The sequence below is a fragment of the Dermacentor andersoni genome, chromosome 6, assembly GCF_023375885.2.
Source record: "Dermacentor andersoni chromosome 6, qqDerAnde1_hic_scaffold, whole genome shotgun sequence".
In the NCBI taxonomy this organism is placed as follows: domain Eukaryota; kingdom Metazoa; phylum Arthropoda; class Arachnida; order Ixodida; family Ixodidae; genus Dermacentor; species Dermacentor andersoni.
The window spans coordinates 47,569,039-47,587,379 of record NC_092819.1 but is presented as its reverse complement, the minus strand read 5'-3'; the positions used below and the strand labels follow the sequence as shown (position 1 = coordinate 47,587,379).

General features: G+C 42.1%; 1 protein-coding gene across 2 annotated transcripts in view; it reads left to right on the top strand.

Annotated features, from left to right (window-relative positions):
- LOC126522038 (uncharacterized) overlaps positions 1–17,606 on the top strand; it is a 66,133-nt gene extending 48,527 nt beyond the window's left edge. For both annotated transcript variants that reach the window (XM_055066223.1, XM_050170815.2), the window contains 3 exons: positions 4,263–4,774; positions 17,162–17,194; positions 17,277–17,606. In XM_055066223.1, the coding sequence (XP_054922198.1) occupies positions 4,263–4,774; positions 17,162–17,194; positions 17,277–17,333 (602 nt within the window). In that variant the 3' untranslated portion in view covers positions 17,334–17,606. The remainder of the gene's footprint in view (positions 1–4,262; positions 4,775–17,161; positions 17,195–17,276) is intronic.
- The last annotated feature ends 735 nt before the right edge of the window (positions 17,607–18,341 follow it).

Genomic DNA, 18,341 nt, shown 5'->3' with positions numbered 1-18,341 from the left:
CTGTCTTGCTGTGGTTGTGAAGTAAAACAAAAACATGCAGACATTCAGTTTGTGTGTTTTCTTATTTCTCTAAGCTTTAATTCGCCTATTCTGGCAACATATTACAAAAATAACAGATGTTGGCTTGAATAATTCTCGAAGTCACGTGTCACCACGAGCGACGTCACAGTGCGAACACATGTACATAGATGCACTAGCACGTGTACGTCATCCTCCGGCTTGGAGCGCAGCGGCTAAGAGGAGAAGGGAAAACGGCGTTCGGTTTGAAATTTCAGATCTTTCCATGGCCGGCAGTGATGTCATACTTTGCAGACGCGTTCATCATCGCACATTGTATGCTCTGCACTTGTCAGCTCAATATGGCCAGACCTGGTGAGGGGCCCTTTAAAGTTATGCCCAACAGTTGGCATACGAGGCTACTTTGCTGTTGTGTGCTGGGTGTTTAAAGTGTTCTTTGCAACAAGACACCTTCCTTCCTGTTTCGCTCCAACTCTTCTGCAGGCAAGCACAGTGTGCATATGCATGTCTGTGATTTGCATGTGTGTGATATGCATGTGTGTGATATGCATGTCTGTGATGCATGTCCATGTGATTTGAGATGCTGGCTTGCCAACATAACTCACTTGTCTAGGGGTTGAGCCTGCCACATACTTAAAGTGTCCCTGAAACGGTTTGGACAAATTTTGTAGATGCATAGGGCACAGCTACAGTAAAACATTCGGGCCACAATTTAAGTGAAGCATCTCATATTAAGAGAGCTACCAATGATTACAAGTTACCCTTCTCCCTAGCCATGCTTTTTCTCCTCAACTTGTTCGCCTTGTGATTGGGGGCTAAGCTTGGCCTTCACTGGCTCTGCGTTATGATGTGACATAGTGACGTACAATTCCGGTTGTCTTGGAGCCAGCGCGTGACCTCTCCAACCTCTCCACTAGCCGCCTGATCCCCAACAAGAGTTATCCAAGCAGCGTGCGTTGCAAACGTTCTGTCGCAGCGCCAAGCATGTCCATTATTCTGGTAATTACAGGCAAGGTGGGCATTTTAACAGATTGGCAGAGACATAAACTAAAGCCCCTCCATACTACTACCGCTGTGATGAAGGAGCTTTAGCGGAGGCATACATGAGCGGCCTGATCGGCCTGCACGGCCCAGCCAACCTAGTGGCACAGAGTTTAACCAGCCAGATACCAAGTGTAACCAAGTGTAAAACATTTTGAACATTTAAAGAGACAATCTGTTGATGATTATGCTTCCGAAAATTTACAGCAGCAGCAAAGTAGAATGATCTTTGTAGCACAAGAACTGGAAAATGAAATAAAACAGAGAGGTCAAAGATCATGAAAGCAAACACCAACTTTCCCAAGAGGAAATTATTTTGCAGCAAAGTACTAGAATACACTTGGTTACTTCTATGTTAGATCTGTTTGTCTTATTTAGCTCTGTGCCACCAGGTGGCTGCACCGTGCAGGCCATTCACATTTGCGCCTGCACTCATCCAGTAGAACGCCCAATCCACTTGCGCTTGCATTTACCCAAATAGTGAAGTGATGGCTGCAAACACATAGTTGCTGGTGTCAATCGAATACCGTCAGCTCACTGTGCTGTAGCCACTCCGGTCGCATGTTGCCTTGCATAGGAACACATCACAGCTTCACATGTCGCCATCGCTAGATTTTCAGCCCTCAACTTAACAAGGGCGACCCATGGTGCTCGCGAAAAGAAAGCTAGAGACCAACACTGAGTGTGCAGCTCATGTCAACATGGAGAACATTGTAACACAAGCAGACGACTCTTGCTGGGTGCTGGAAATGCTTGAGTGTAGTGATAAATTGTAGTTGTCTGTTCTCTTCCTGTTACTTATCTTTTATAGAAACAAATGAAACAACATTCCAACTGTTACAAACAACATTCATTCAGCATAAGGTTGGAAGAATTAGCAATGATGTGACCTGGGTCGCCAATCGTATAGCTCCCCCAACTGACGTCAATTGGGCTACCTACGTCAATTGGGAGGGTGCGGCTGAAAATTTAGGGGAGTGGCATCGCTGGGATCAGTAGTGATGCGCATATTTAAAACCTTATAATAAATTACACGCTTTATGCAGAGCGCTTAAATGCATCACTTAATGATCAGAAGGACTTTTGCTAACGACTCACTATGTTTGTGCGATATTGTCAGGATTGTTTCAGGGTCCCTTTACGGTTGAAAGAACCCATCATGGTGGCTCAGTGACTGTGGTGCTGTGCTTCTAAGCATGAGGTCACGAGTTCGATTTCTGGCTTTGGTGGCTACATATAAGTGTGCAAAAGGCAGAAATGCCTGTGTGCTTGGATTTAAGTGCATGTTAAAGAACCCTAGGTGGTAAAAATTTTTATGGAGCCTCGATCATAACATCTCTCGTAAAGTCATAACCCACTGTGACGTTTCATGAGGTTAAACCCTACAATTTATTTTAGTTTGATTCCTTACTGTACACATCAGTTTTGGAGCCGTTTATTAGTTTGTGCCAAACTCAAAAGATGCATACTAATATAGCAAGATGTTCCAAAGGCACTGTTAATATGGGGTGGTTAAAGGCAGGGTGGTTTATTTTATTGTTAACATTCTTTAAAATCAGCCATGGCATGTAGCACAATTCTACTTTTCAAACTAGATTCCTTTTAGAGGCGAACATCTTTTCCTTCACAAAGCATTGAAGGGTCGATGTGCATCAAAACACTTCTCTCGTTAGGTGACCCTTCAGCATAGAAAAGATGCACTGGCATTGACGTACACAAGAATTAAGGAGACATAAATGAGAGGAGCAGAGCTGGTGGTAACATATCTTGTGACCCAAAGGGGACAAATTTTATTGACCGTGTTCTGTCTGCCAGTTTAGCCTACGGGCAGTGACCTTACTTGTCCTCCCCCCCCCCGAAGTAAAGAATTTTGTGACACGAGAATGTTTTTTGTAATGCTACAGTTAATCACACTGCAGCATAATGTGATCGCAAGCAGTGGCTGCCCATCTTCGCTATGCTAAAACTCTCTAACATTTGTTTGGTTCGCACAGTGACATGAGAAATTAGCACACTGCATGAAGTTGACGCATAGAGCTGCATTATTGTTTAAGGCACTCAATTTTTTTGTGAACAAGATGAATACCTAAGTGAAATACACTTGCCTATAAGTGAAAATGTTGGCTTTATTTTGCTGTCAGTCCGAATAAAGGCAGCCAGTCCAATGTTTGTGAACACAGCAGATAGCAGGTCAAGGCTTTTGCACTGCTTTCTTAGGGAAAAAATTGTTTACATATATGTTGTTGTGGCATGCTCAAAAGCTGGAATTTATATTTACAATTGAAATATGCGGGGTGCTTTTCTTTTTTTATTGTTAACATAATTCTCAAATATCACTCGTGGCATGCACCACAGTTCCGCTTCTTGAGCTTCATTATTCTTGGAAGTGATCATTGTTTACACAAGAAATTCAAATGAATATTTGCCTATTAACAGTGTTTCATTAATTAACTTTTAAACAATTTAGTTTACGGTAAATATTGCAGTTTGCTAATTGTAGCCGGTGACTTCGAAAGTCATGTCCACTTAGAGTGTTAAACCCATATCTCGACACACCAATGTGTCGAGATGTGCGTTTCCAAAGTCTGCGACAAAATGCATTGATGCTCCAGTCCTTCTTGTGCTTCTGTGCATGAAAAGGCATTTTGTTTAAAAAAAAGGAAGTTGAATAACAGTGCAGTTTTACCATAAGTTTGACTCACTATTCTTAAAGCTGGTGGTAGATCCAAATTATTTCCAAATGGATGTGCTTTGTGAAATCACTGGCTTCAATTTGTATATTGACTATGTGCTCTAAAATAAGTAGTTAAAAGTTTGGTAGTGAAATTGTGTTACTTAGTCAGTTATGCATTTTATTTCCAGTGTAGGTAATATCTGCGTGTCAATAGATTTGTGCTAGACGCCACACTTGGTTTTTAAAAATTTGGTTGGTGCTGGAATAAGACACCCAGTAGACCTCGCCCACTGTCAACTTTTGTAACAAGTGCATAGATTTCGCACTTGGGTATCAAATGGTCTGAAAATGTTTGTGGCAATTTCTCCTACACGTGCAAAAGAAAATTTTAGTCATAGGGGGAGTGTGAAAATAGACATTGACTTGCACTTTCTTTGTTCTTTTGTCTTTGTTTCTTGAAGTATCATGCACATGAGCAAGACTGACCTGTGCTGTTGTCTCTTTCTTTTGTTTTGTTATCTGATTTCAGAATTGGAAAATACCAAGCACAGCTTTGTAATGGGCAACCGTTTAAAAAATGCGAAGCATGCAAAGGACTTGGCGAAGCGAGGGATCACAAACCGAAGCAATGAAACCGTGTCACAGCCATCCACAACTGCAGCAAGCTCCCTTGATGCTTGCAGACAGCTGCCCTCAACTACCAAGCCAAAGACTCCACCACATGTCTCACCTCGCTTGAGTGCTTCCTTAGCAGCATCAAATGAAAAAAGTCCCCAGTTGAAGTCTCTAGTCGCTGTAGCCTCCAAGTGCATGACAGCGCAGAATCACGTGAGGGTGTTAGACTTTGGTGGTGCTTCTAGCGAACGTGCACAGGACACTAGTGACGGTACCTCTAACGAGGCTTCTAGTGAACACCTCGTCAAGACAATTGAGTCTATTCGGACTAGCCTGACTGGTGCCATGAACCGAGTGTTGAGAAACAGCACGGAAAGTAGTTCCGGCCTTGGTTCGTCAAAGAAAAAGAGGAAAGGGACACCGCACGTAAGTAAAAGTGCATAATGGTACTATTGGCTTCAATTTGCAGACTGTAATGGTATTTAAAGTTTTCTTTTGCTTCCTTTAAGCATGTTTACTAAATTACAAATTGTCTGCGATTTTGGAAATAGAGTACCAGACAAGTTGGTTGGGCGCAACACCTGTGGTGGTTTCACCAGTGAGATATATATATACTTTATTTCGAATCGGAACGATTCGAGTTTGGCGAGTTAGTGGGCTGGGGCACCCACCGATGTTACGGCCAAGAGGTTTTGTCTCGACTGCCCAGAGTTGGTCTTCCAGGTTCGAGCTGAGCAGCATGGCCTGCCATCGCACACGGAGGCTGTCAGTGTAGATCTCATTCTCATTATCGTGTATTAGTCTCTGGCATTCCCATATCATGTGTTCTAGCGTGGCTCTGCTGCCACACACTTTGATAAATTGTGTGCATTAGCACCGGACTCTTGTTTGATTTGGTTTGTAGTTGTCGCCACTGGACAGCTTGCGCTATTGAGTTGTGGATGGGGTGGTGGATAAGTGCATCTTTGCATCTTGTAATGGTTGGTGATGTCGTTGAACCTGTTCATTCTGTCTTCCCATTCCCATACTTCAGAGGGTCCTGTTGAGGGGTCTATGTTCATCGCAGCTCTGAGAGCGAGTTCTTAAGCTACATTGTGTGCTGCCGCATTAGGGTTCTCCTCTCCCATTGAGTCGGGGGTGTGGGCTGGTATCCATGGGATTTGGACGCATCTGTCTTCGCTTGTTGGTTTGCCTTCTCTGAGTATGTTTAGTGCCTTAGGCGAGATCCGGCCATTCGGGAAGTTGCGTACTGCCATTTTGCAAATCGCTCATTATATAGTATGCGTTGGTTTGTGCTATGGCTAACGCTATAGCCGCTTCCTCCACCATTTCGATGCGTGTCGTTGTTATAGTCAAGCTTGTGCAGCATTGTCTATTGTGGTCATGTAGTGCTGCGACAAAGCTATGTTTGTGTTTGTAACGTGCAGTGTCTACAAAGACAGTGTCCTTGTCTCTTCCATAGTTCTTCACCATGTTCTTTGCCCTGCTTCTCCTACCCTCGTGGTGTACAGGATGCACATTCTTGGGTAGTGGGGGCACCATGAGTTTGGCCCTTATTTCCTTGGGTATGTCCTGTTTGTCTCCGTGTTGTGTATGGTAGCGGATGCCTAGTTTATCTAGGATGTGTCTGCCTGCCGTCGTCTTGGAGAGACATTTGTATTGTGCTATACGCTACATGTCTATAGCTTCTCTAGCGTATTGTGAAGCCCCACCTCTAGGAGTTCCTTCATGCTCATGCTTAGCGCAAGTCCAATCACTTGTTTATATATCTTCCTAATCAGGCCATCTAGCTTCTTATTTTCTGCAGCGTGCCATCTGTGGTATACCGCCACATACATGATCTGACTTATGACAAACACTTGGATGATTCTCATGTTGCTTGCTTCTTTCATGCCCTCGTGCCTGTTGGTGATTCTCTTGATCAATCGCATCATCTGAGAAACTTTGGCTTCGATATTGCGAATGGTTTCTCCGTTGGTGCCCTTGGCTTCTATGATCATTCCCAACACCCTTATCTTCTTGACTTTGAGTATGGGTTGTCCATTTTGGGTCTTGAGTTGTATGTCTGTGTAGGTTTGTGTGTTATGGTTCTTGGGAGGTCTCCCCTTTAGCATTGGTCTGTATAGCAACAGCTCAGATTTCTCGGCCGAGCATGTTAGACCGGTGCCTTTTACATATTTTTCGACTGTTTCGACTGATTCTTGTAGTCTGTTCGATCAATACATCAGTGCCATTGTTTATCCATAGCATGATGTTGGCTGCATAGATTGTGTGGTTAAGTCCTTCAATTCTTTGTAATTTGCTAGGAAGACCAATCGGAGCTAGGTTAAAGAACATAGGCAATATAACTGATCCCTGCAGTGTGCCTGCACGGCCAATAGGCACTTTCTCGGATGTTAGGTCTCCTATCTTGATTTTTTTTTTTCTCTGTCCGTTAAGAAGTTTTGGATATAGTCGTTGTAAAACTGCTTACCCTAGCCAAGGTTGCTGATTTGGTGCAGTATGGCTTGACGTGCCACATTGGTGAATTCCTTCTTGAGATCTAGCCTGAGGATGGCTCGAGTTGATCTCCCTGGTTCGTCTATTACTTTGTGCTTGTGTAGACAGGTTTCTTCGCAATGCTGTCATTGTTTTGGGTCATTGTCTTCTATATAGTTTGTGAGTCTGGTGAGGAAGACATGCTCCATTAGTTGGCGCACACAGGAAGTTAACAATATGGGTCCTAGATTCCCGAGTTGTAGTTTTTTGCCCGGCTTTCGTATTAGGATGGCTTGTGCCATCTTCCATGGCTGTGGTGTCTTTCCTTCTTTCCAGCACTCGTTGATATATTCTGTCAATTTGCCAATGGACACGTCGTCCAGGTATCTGAGTGTCTTGTTTGTAATGGCGTCTGGGCCTGCTGCCAATTTGGTGTTGAGTTTGTGCAGGACTGCTGTTATTTCTGCTTTACAAAGCTCTTCATCAAAGTCAAAGTTCTGTTCTCCCTCATATTCAGGATAAATACATGGCGATGCCTGGGATATGTATTTAAGTTCGACCTCTTTCAATAATTCTTGCTCTGTTCCTTTATTGCGTATAGGATCTTGTGTATTTTTTGCCTGTGCACCGTTTTTTTTACTCTGGGTTAAGGAGATATTTGAGCAACTTCCACGTTTTGCTTGTCCTCAGTTGCTCATCCATTTCTGTACGTAGTTCCTCCCATTGTTGACTTTGGAGCTGTTGTGTTTATTGTTCTATTTCTTTGTTTAATAACGCTATCTTCTTCCTTAATCTCTTGTTATGTTTCTGCATTTTCCATCGTTTCTGCAGTTCTTGTTGGGCCACCCACATGTGCGAGAGCCTGCTGTCTATCACTTCTAGCTGAGCCTTTTGCGGGATCACGTGCGTTGATTTGGAGATGTCTTCCTTTAAGTTGGCTGTCCACTGATCAATGTCAGTAATGTTTTCCATGTTCCTCTCCTCCTTTAATTTCCTGAATTTCACCCAATCAACTAATTTGAGTTGATTACCCCTGCGTTTGTCGGGACCTCCATTGAACTGGATTTTGATTATGGAGTGGTCGCTTCCATGTCTTCCTGTGTATTTTGCCATCTTATTGATTGTATGTTCTTTGTGAAGGTGAGATCTGGTGTGGAGTTGTCGCAGACATTGTTACCTGATAGTCGCAGACCCTGATAGTCTGGCAAGACCATTCGTTTCTTCTAGAATTATTATGTCTGGCTTGTCTTTTGTTTTTAGGTATTGACACAGATTCACCTTTTTATTTCTGTAACTTCTGCAATTCGATTGCCGTATGGTATATTTACTTTTTCTTTGCCTGGCCATGATTATGCCGCGATTTTAGAGGCCGTCGGGTTTAGTATCGACGGCTTGAGCAGTTAGGGAGACTTGAGAGTTGCCTGGACTGTTTCTTTTCCTTTGCAAGAGCTACAGTGTCCATTCTTTCTTCTAACCTCATTACTCTTACGTGTATATTCTCAAGCTGTTGCTGTATGAGTTATAGTTGTTGTTCGACTATGCTGACCATGGCCGCTTTAATCGATTCTTCCATCTGGTTCATGCACTGTTCTATCTTTTTCTAAAGTCTGGGTTCAAATTCTTCTAGATATTCCTTTCTTATGCTAGCAGTTTTGGTTTTCTTGGGCTTGCTCCCATTGTCCTCAATAATCTCTACAGTCTTGTGTTTAAGTGGAGTTTTTTCAAAGCAGTGCTGCGTCTAAAGAATGGCACTGTGGCAGCAGGGTGTGATATGCGTGCTGACATGTCATGTATGCTTCACTAGGATGAGTGGCAATTGTTGTGGCATCGGAAAATCGAAGTAGAACATATGAAGCAAACCTCTTGTGAAAGCATGTGCTACTCCACTTGTCAAAATCATTTGCATTGCAGAATCTTGGCATACGAAACAGGGCTTAGTTTGTGTTTCTGAGTCTAGTCAGAGGACCTCTGGGGGTCCTGCAGAAAGTCAGCAATATAGGGAGGTTTATCATAAGAAAGAGTTTACTTTATTTATTTATTGATACTGCAATCCCACTTTGGGGATTCTGGCAGGAGGGTACAAATGTTGAAAACATCACAAAAAAGGCAACCAACAAATGCATAGATAGTTGAGAGTAAAATAAACTAATATAAACTAAAATAGAACACATATGGTAAGTACTAAGTTAGACACGATGTAAACAAGGTAAGTGAAGGATGTTGAACTTGGTTGTTAGTAAGCTGGTTCCCTTCAGTTGTCCGTGGAAAGAAAGTATTTAAAGGTGTTACGTGTGCGAAACAGAGCAGTTGTTAATAGGTGTCTTTGTCTAGTAGCATGCCCAGATGAAAAGGTTATTACGTCTGAAGTCTCTAAATTATAGTGCCCCTTTACAATTTGATACATAAATTTTAGCCTAGATGACCACTTTCTTTGGGTTATTTGTGGCAAGTTGGTTCTGGTTAAAAGGGCAGAAACAGAAGGACATCCAAAGCTGTTACATATGAATCACACACCCCTTTTTTGTACGCTTTCAATCTTGTTAATATTGGTCCGAGTGAAAGGGTCCCAGATTATGGCTGCATAATCTAATGATGGGAGAATAAGTGCTTTATATGCGGTCATGTGTTCATCAGGAGCAGTAAATTTTAAAGCTCTTCGTAAAAAGAACAACTTACAGTTTGCATTTCTTACAACCTAATCATTGTGTTTAGTCCAGTCTAAGTTTCGGTGCCGCATTTTTAGTCCACATGTTTCGGTGGATTCGGAGCTATCTATTCCAAAGATCCTTCTTTGTGCACAGTGCAGATGGCCGAACCGCTGAGCATTACACTTGCCGTGGCGTCCCTCAGGGTGGGGTTCTTAGCCCCACTTTGTTCAACCTTGCAATCCTTGGACTTGCCGACGTTTTACCACATACAGTAAACTGTTCCATATATGCTGACGACATATGCATATGGGCCTCGGCAGTTACGCATCTCCAGGTGCGTGCACGGCTCCAAAAAGCAGTGACCCTAACATCATCGTACCTGCGTGCTCAAGGCCTCAGCATTTCGACCGAGAAGTGCGCCTTAGTCGCTTTTACCCACAAGCCCATGACCTGGTACCCGATCTTTATTGACCACCAACCAATTTCCTACGCAAAAACTCACCAATTCCTAGGCGTTATTATAGACAGAGACCTTTCATGGAGCCCCCACATCTCATACTTGAAGAAGAGGCTTACTTCTATCTCGCATATACTAAGGTTTCTTGCCGGTAAAACGTGGGGCACATCTGTGGCATCTACGCTTCAACTATACAGGACGCTCTTCCTAGGATACTTGCGATACAGCACACCAGCGCTGTCCAATGCTAACAAAACTAACATCTATGTCCTACAGAGCATTCAAGGCCAAGCCCTTTGAACATGTCTGGGGCTACCTCGAAATGCTTGAACTGTGGCAATAATTGCCACCGCGGGAGGCCACCGAATATTGACCTATATAGCTATCGACGCACTCCGGGCGCATGTTCGCCATATATCGAGAGTGCCTGACCACCATCTCGCTCGCTTGCCATAGAAAAGACCCAAGGCAGTGTTCTCCAGATCAATTGCGGCTAACCAGCACTCTTTGTCTTTAAGGCACTCACCCGCAACAAGAACGCCATCCCCTATGTGGTGTTTGAAAAAGCCTGCTGTGTACCTTGCTGTTCCAGAAATAGTGAAGAAAGCTAGCCTGACCACCGCGGCTCTCAAGCAGATCACATTGGAACTTTTGCATCGCTCATACGCTAACCGAATCCATGTTTACACGGATGGTTCCGTCTCGGAAAATTCTACGGCCGCCGTTGTTCTACCATCTCAATCGGTCGTCATCAAGTTTAAGACTTCACGCGTAACGACATCTACAGGTTCCGAACTGGCCGCTCTTCGCGCTGCTGTCGAATATATTGAAAAAGAACTGCCCAACAAATGGGCAATATTTTGTGACTCGAAAGCAGCCCTCCAGAGCTTGCGAAGTTTACGTACAACGTAGCAATTATGAACAGCTGGTGTCACAAATCAACGAAACCTGCCATTGCGCTTCTGAACGAGGACATGATATCATATTTCAGTGGCTGCCGGGACATTGTGGCATCGGTAATCACCTCGCTGATGACGCTGCCCGACGTGCCCAGGCTGGCTCACCGACACTCCTTATACCTTTATCGAGAGACGACACTGCAAGAGAGCTTCGTAGTCTTGCTTGTACCATCACATTAAGTTACTGGCATACACCACAGAACTCTAAGTGTCGTTTATACAGCCTCGACCCATCACTGAAACTTAAATTACCAGCGAATCTTCCACGACGTGATGCAACACTGCTGTGTCGGCTGTGGGTAGGAGTAGCATTCACCAACTCCTACAGCTATCGTATTGGAATGGCGGATTCACCAATGTGCGCTAAGTGCAAGTGTGAAGAGACCATCAGTCACCTTCTGTGCCACTGTTCTCGCTTCGATAATCAACGTGAGACTCTCCAGTGTGCCTTGAATAGACTGGATGACAGGCCATTTACGGAAGCGAAGATCTTGGGAGCCTGGCCTCACAGTTCATTAGCGCAGAAAGCAGTTCAAGCGCTTTTTCACTACCTGAAGGCAACAGACTTGAGTGCCCGACTATAGACATCCTACACTTAAGTTCTCTCTGTCTCTCTCTCTCTCTTTCACTCCCCATTCCCCTCCCCACGTGTAAGGTAGCAAACTAGACTCAGTCTGGTTAACCTCCCTGCCTTTCCTTCTTCCCCCCCCCCCCCCCCCTCTCTCTCTCTCTCTCTCTCTCTCTCTCTCTCTCTCTCTCTCTCTCTCTCTCTCCCAGTCTAAGTTATTTGTTATCCAGAGGCCCAGGTATTTGTAATGAGGTACTTTGTGAAGAACACTGCTGTTGATAGACTAGATAAAAGTTAGTGGACTTTTTTTGTGAGTAACTCTCATGAACACTGTTTTTTCATAGTTAATACAAATTTGCCACATATCATACCACTGCACAATTTTGTTGAGTATATCATTTAAAAGAAATTGGTCAGCTGTACTGTTCACTTCTGTGTAAACCACGCAGTCATTGGCATACAATCGTATTTTGACAGGAATGTTGCAGACAATATCATTAATAAACAAAAGAAAAAGAAGGGGTCCAAGCACCGACCCCTGGAAATGCCCGAGTCCACACCAACAACTTCTGAAGTTTCTCCATTAAAGACAAAAAACTGTTTTTGATTGTTAATGTATGCAGCAATTCAGTTTAAAAGTTGGTGGTTATTTACTATTTTCCCTAATTTGTGCAACAACTTCTTTTGAAAGACTTTATCAAACGCTTTTTTAAAGTCCGTAAAAATTACATCGGTTTGTTTTCCGTTATTAATTGAAAGTGAAAAGTCATGTATTGTTTCTGCTAGCTGGGTACACGTAGAATAACCTTGTCAAAATCCATGTTGATACTTTGTTAAAATATTATGTTTGTCAAGAAACTGTGTTATGTGGTTATCTATAATATGTTCTAAAAGTTTTTATGCAGTACAGGTTAAGGAAATCGGACGATAGTTCTGCATACAGTCGTTCCTCCCATTCTTATGGATAGGTTTTACTCTGGCGATTCCCCAGTCGTCTGGAACTTGCCTCTCAGATAGTGATCTAGAGAACAGAACACACAAGTATTTTGAGACCCATTCAGCATATCTGTTAAAAGATGTGTTTGGTATGTTATCTGGCCTTGGGGACTTCTTTACATCGAGTTTTAAGAGCATATTCAAAATTTCAGCTTCACTAATTAGAACATCTGGTATGGGTGGGAAATTTGCGTCGAAGTGTGGTAATACATCATTATCAGCAGTGAAAAATGCTCTTAAATTGCTCATTGAAGGCTTTTTTTTTTTTTTTTTTTTTTTTTTTTTTTTTTTTTTTTGTCATCTACTTGTACATCTTCGATATCAAAGACATCACAATCTCTAGAAGTCGGGCATCTGTGCCGCCAGAATTTCTCAGGGGACATGTATATAAAATTTGGTACGGACTCTCCAAAACACCTTTGTTTGTCAGTTCTTACTTGTACCAAATCCTTACTGCATTAAGTAAGGTTGCTTTGTCAGAGAGCAGAAAACACATTGACTGGCAATGAAATGGCATAACCACAGAAATATTCATAGCTGAACTGAAATGTTCCAGATTTCTGAAAATGTAGTTGCACAACCAGCAGCTGGCTGACATACATACAAATTGAAAACTTCGATAGCAGCTGAACGGAAAATTTCCCAAGGAAGACGATAGCATTTATGTTTCATAGCCAGTCTGTACCTATTATGCCATGGGCTTGAATATCAGTAGGGTGTATTCTTATAAAAAGTGCATTTTTGTCATGTAATAGCACTGCCAAGGTAGCTAGTGTTAGGAGTAACGAGCTTGCTTTACAGTTATTTGAATATTTTTTCTTTGTAGTTATTGATAGCACAGAAATTCAACCATTACCAACAGTTACATGTATTGTAGATAAAGCTGTCTATGCAACCTTATGATCGTCTGTTTCTGTCACGCAGAAAAAGGCGTTAGAATTGCTATTTTCTAAGAAATCTACCAATTTAATCTTGCAAACAGTGACTTTCTTCTGCAAGCAGCGCCATGCAATGTATGAACTAAAGGCATGGCCAATATTTGGCACGTTTTAGAGTCTCGAAAATTAGAGATTGGACAGCAGTCACTGTAAAAATTTGGCCTCCAGTGCCTGTTACAATCCTGGCACCAAACAGTGCAACTGTGCGCTTATGGATAACTTGGGTACAGTGTCTTGACAGCAGCGGCGAAGGCTTAGCAAATTTTGTTGGTTTGCCCCGTTTTCCCCCTCCAATGGCTACACTGCTTCAAGCAGCTTAACAATTTCGATGGGAGCAAAAGGCAAAAACACCCATGTCCCATGCATTGGGGGCACTTTAAAGATGCCCTGGTGGTCAAAATTAATCTGGAGTCCACTACTATGGCGTGCCTCATAATCAAACAATGGTTTTGGCACGTAAAATACCAGAATTCAGTTAATGGCACCTAAAACACTGGTACCTGCTTTGTAGCGCACATTGTAGATTCTTATTTCGCATTAGCAGCATGTACAATTTCATTTTCCTCCACGTTGAGTAACTTGTATTTGTGAGTGTCTTCAATGGCATATGTACAACGTATTACGAGAAACGCTTCCAGTCGTGAAGTTCTGGCTCGAGCAAAAGAACACAGTCCATTTCCAATGACTGTCGGGGCAAGAAGCCAGAAATGTTCCTGCCCCCACAGTCATTGCTTCAATAATCTAAAAATGCATTTTAAGAAAAGTACAGAGGGTTGCCGCAGCGAGTCAGGGCAGAGGCTTTCTACTAAATTGTTGATGTATAGCTGTTCTTCATATTTACGGAACGGTGACTTTTCACATTACGGAGCCATGTTCTTGGCAAGGTGTGCATTAATTTTGAAACTTGGCTGAAAGCCGTGGGAAAGACACATATTTTATATATATATATATATATATATATATATATATATATATATATATATATATATATATATATATATATATATATAAAAGGTTTCTTTTTCTTGATTTTTTCCGTTAAAATAACATATTATTGTTTCTGGTCGCTTGTTCGAGCTTTCACGTCAAAAAAGAGTTACCAAAGTTGAGCGATTACTTATGCTTTTCTTCCATTCAAAAGACCAATGATTAAGCTACAGTTTAATATACCACAGTATGTGTTATGACTACGGCTTCATGGAAAATGAACTAAGTAATGCAGAGAAAATGAGCACATTTTCAGTTTAAGACAAGAGTTAATTGGTAAAGGTTTGGCTGAGTGTCACTGACATAGAGTGAAACTAAGGCTGGAAATTCGAAAGGGTGCATCAAGCCTTTCTTTTTTCTAAATTTTTTTACAAAATTCCAAAATACAAAATTCTGGAGCCTTAACCCTTTCAGTGATGGGTGTTAAATATGTTTGTGCCTCACTGTGTGGCAGAGATTTCTCTAAGGTAAATCAAGTTCAATTTCGGTCAAAGGGACATGTTATCCAGCTTTTAAATTCAAATTGAACTTATTGACGATGTGTTGCTGAACATAATACAAATTTTCTTTGTTGTAATATCCAAACAAAAATTATTTATGCTAATGGATAAGTTTGTTTGGGCAATTAGTTTTTTACTACAAAGTGTGGGTATTTTTATCATTGGGGTCCTCTGAATCGGGGTTCAGAAGAAGTTCTTGAATTTCATGGTCTCAAAACTTGCATGGGTTTCTTGTGCCAGTTTGTTATGTCGCCATTGGGAGATGCGCAACGTCTGAGCAACACCGATTTCTAAGCCTTCTCATGCCACCTGCGCATACAAATGAATGCTGCCATGAAATTTTCATTTAGCCGTCTTCTGTATAGATGGCTTTACAGTGAAAATACCTTGTCCTAGGACACCCAAACCATGCCCAATGTCCGTACACCGTTCCGGAGACAAATAAGGCATCCACCAGATGTCCATTTTCAAATGTCCCTTCATGCACATGGACCTTTTTCTGCTTACACATGAATAGATTGTCCTCCAAAACGCTTTGCCTTTGCGTTTCTTCATAAGAGAGTTGCATTTTCTTGCAAATTCGAATTACATTTCAAAGCTATTATGTCTTCAGCTCATGTGCATGCAAAGTTTTCAACGGAGTTTAGTTTGAAAACTTCAGTTAGTTTAATAGGCCACTTGTGCCTGGGGGAGGCCTAGAATAATCTGAGTGTACTGCACTTCAGCGAGCACGCACGTGCGCATGTATCTGTTCTAGATGCACGGGCACTCTGTCCATTGCATCTCTCTCGCACCGTGGGCTGTGATGTCTCTTGCGGAAATGGAAGGGATGTCCGCAGCACACGGAAAATACAGCCAGAGGACTGCGTCAAGGACATCTGAGGGGCATATTCCCCTCATCCTTAGGCTATTCGCAGTGGATGTCCATAGGATGCACTGTTCTGGCAGTGGGTCTCCATTGCAGTCACTAGGCTATTACATGGGGATTTCAAGATCGCACATCATCTTGGCAGTGAGCAGAATTTTTTGCACCACTTAACTTGGGCACGGCAAGTAGTGCGTGGACACTCAGACACAGCACTTAACAGGGGACGTGAGGTCTTGCAAAGACAAAAATATCTTCTTTTTTTTTTTCTTATCTTTATATCGTGGCACTCCTGCTTGAAAAAAACAAAAAAAAACTAGCTCAGAATGATATGTTATTGAAAGAAACACTCTATTTATTCTACAAAATATTCAGTTTTGACCATGATGGTGCTGGAAATGACCCATTTTTTTGCCATTTTGTCATTCCAAAACCACTGTTCGGAGCCAGGCCTTGTCTCATTTGAAAGGGCATCCTTGCTTTCCTGCCAAATATGAGTTTTCGACGCTGCTTCAGAAGAAAGCTACCCAGTTTCATAGCTTTAAACTTATATTTTTCACTAATATGAGTTCTTTTTTTGCATTTTTCTGAGAAAGCATTTTGCAAGTCACAAACTTTGGAAGTGGTACTGTCTCAATACTACTCATTCAGTTCTCTTTGTTGTATTTTTGCTTGAGTGCTAGAGAAGTAATCAGTGCAGAACTACTATGATAAAGCGTTAATTAATAAAGGGAAAATGAGACATCCGCCCAATCGTAGCAATTGCTACAAAGAAAACCTATACGGGTTCCTCGAAAGAAAAGCCTCGCAGTTGAGGAAAAATTCGTTCTGGTCCGGGACTCGAACCCGGGGCCACCGCTTTTCCGGGGCAGCCGCTCTACCATGTGAGCTAACCAGGCAGCTAGCAGATGGCAGAGCGAAGTCGAATTTATCGACAACTCGAAGCATTATTAATTACTTCCCTCCACCTTGCGGGTTTCCGCAGAACCATTACGTCAAATACTTGCCTTTGCTTTGAGTTGTCATTAAATTTGACTTCGCCCTGCCATCTGCTAGCCACCTGGTTAGCTCAGATGGTAGAGCGGCTGCCCTAGAAAGGCGGTGGTCCCAGGTTCAAGTCCCGGACCAGGACGAATTTTTCCTCAACTGCGAGGCTTTTCTTTCAAGGAACCCGTATGGGTTTCCTTTGTAGCAATTGCTACGATTGGGTGGACGTCTCATTTTCCCTTTATTAATTACTTCCCTCCACCTTGCGGCTTTCCACAGAACTATTACGTCAAATACTTGCCTTTGCTTCGAGTTTTGTCTTGCTTCTGCAGACAAAAAAGTATATCATTGTCAAAGAATGCTAGAATATTGTGTGCCGTGCTTTCGGGAGACGTAAAGTTAATAATATGCACGATTTTTATTTTTTTAGAGCATGGGGAGAACAAAAAAGGCAAGAAACGAGGTAAGGAGACAGATTCCTTTGCTTAAATGTGCATTTGACTTTTCTGTTGATTACCTAAACGTCATTTTTTTTTCATTTCCAGGAATACTTGAAAAGCATGGATGTGAACAAGTTTCTGGACAAGATACACAACAGCTGATTGCTGCTCCTAGTTTTTATGTCCTTTTGTATACTGCATACCCGCATGTTAGCCTTGTACAGGTCATTGTATATAAACCATCCTTCAGCATAATGAATCATCTGTACATCTATTGCATTGTATATATTGACCAACTTCATCAACAGGAAGTTTTTAGCATATAGTATATATATATATAAATAATTTTTCACAGGACACTTGCATTACATGTTCATACGGGTTGTGTCCAGGTTGTCATTTGAAATTAATAAATGCAAGGTTTCACATGTTTTGCTTCTGTCTCTTGTCATTTGTTTAGTTCACACACTAGGGCTGCTTTGTTGTCTCATCATTCGCAAGAATGGAAGGTGTGTTGTAATACATAATAAATTTTAGTGCAAACAGGACGACACGAGACAGGACACTGGACAAGGCGCTACTGTCAAATGACATCTTTATTACATTGCACCCCTATATACTATAAGAAAACTGAGCTAAGGAGCATGCATAGAGAAGCCATGATGGCTTCTCAGGTGGATCAAAAGAGCAAGTTATACAAATGATTCTAAAAATGTAATATTCAATGTTGTACAGAGCAATAGAAGCAACACTTACATATTCTTGTCCAAGTGATCCTATAAAATATGTTTCAGGTAATTCTCGGGCAGTGGTTTTGCTGGTTTTCAATATCACAGTCTGTTTGAAGAGAGGTTGACAAATGCATGTGTTAGTAGTGCGCTAAATGTGAGCAAGTTTCTGTTTGTAAAAATCGCTCATGCTCTCAAGCACTCGTTTATACAGCTGCCTGTCTGGCCAACATCTACACTGTTTTGACATTTTTTGTTGGGTCCTCAACGTAATTCTAGCAACTAAAGCGGTGTGGTCTGCTACACCTTTGTGGTCTGATCACCTTGTCATCGAGAATTAGGCTGGTGGAAAAAGCTGAAATAGCTCGGCCTGCTCGCTTGTAGAATGATTATATTAAAAGCACTCATTATTACAACTATAGACACTGTATCATATACACTG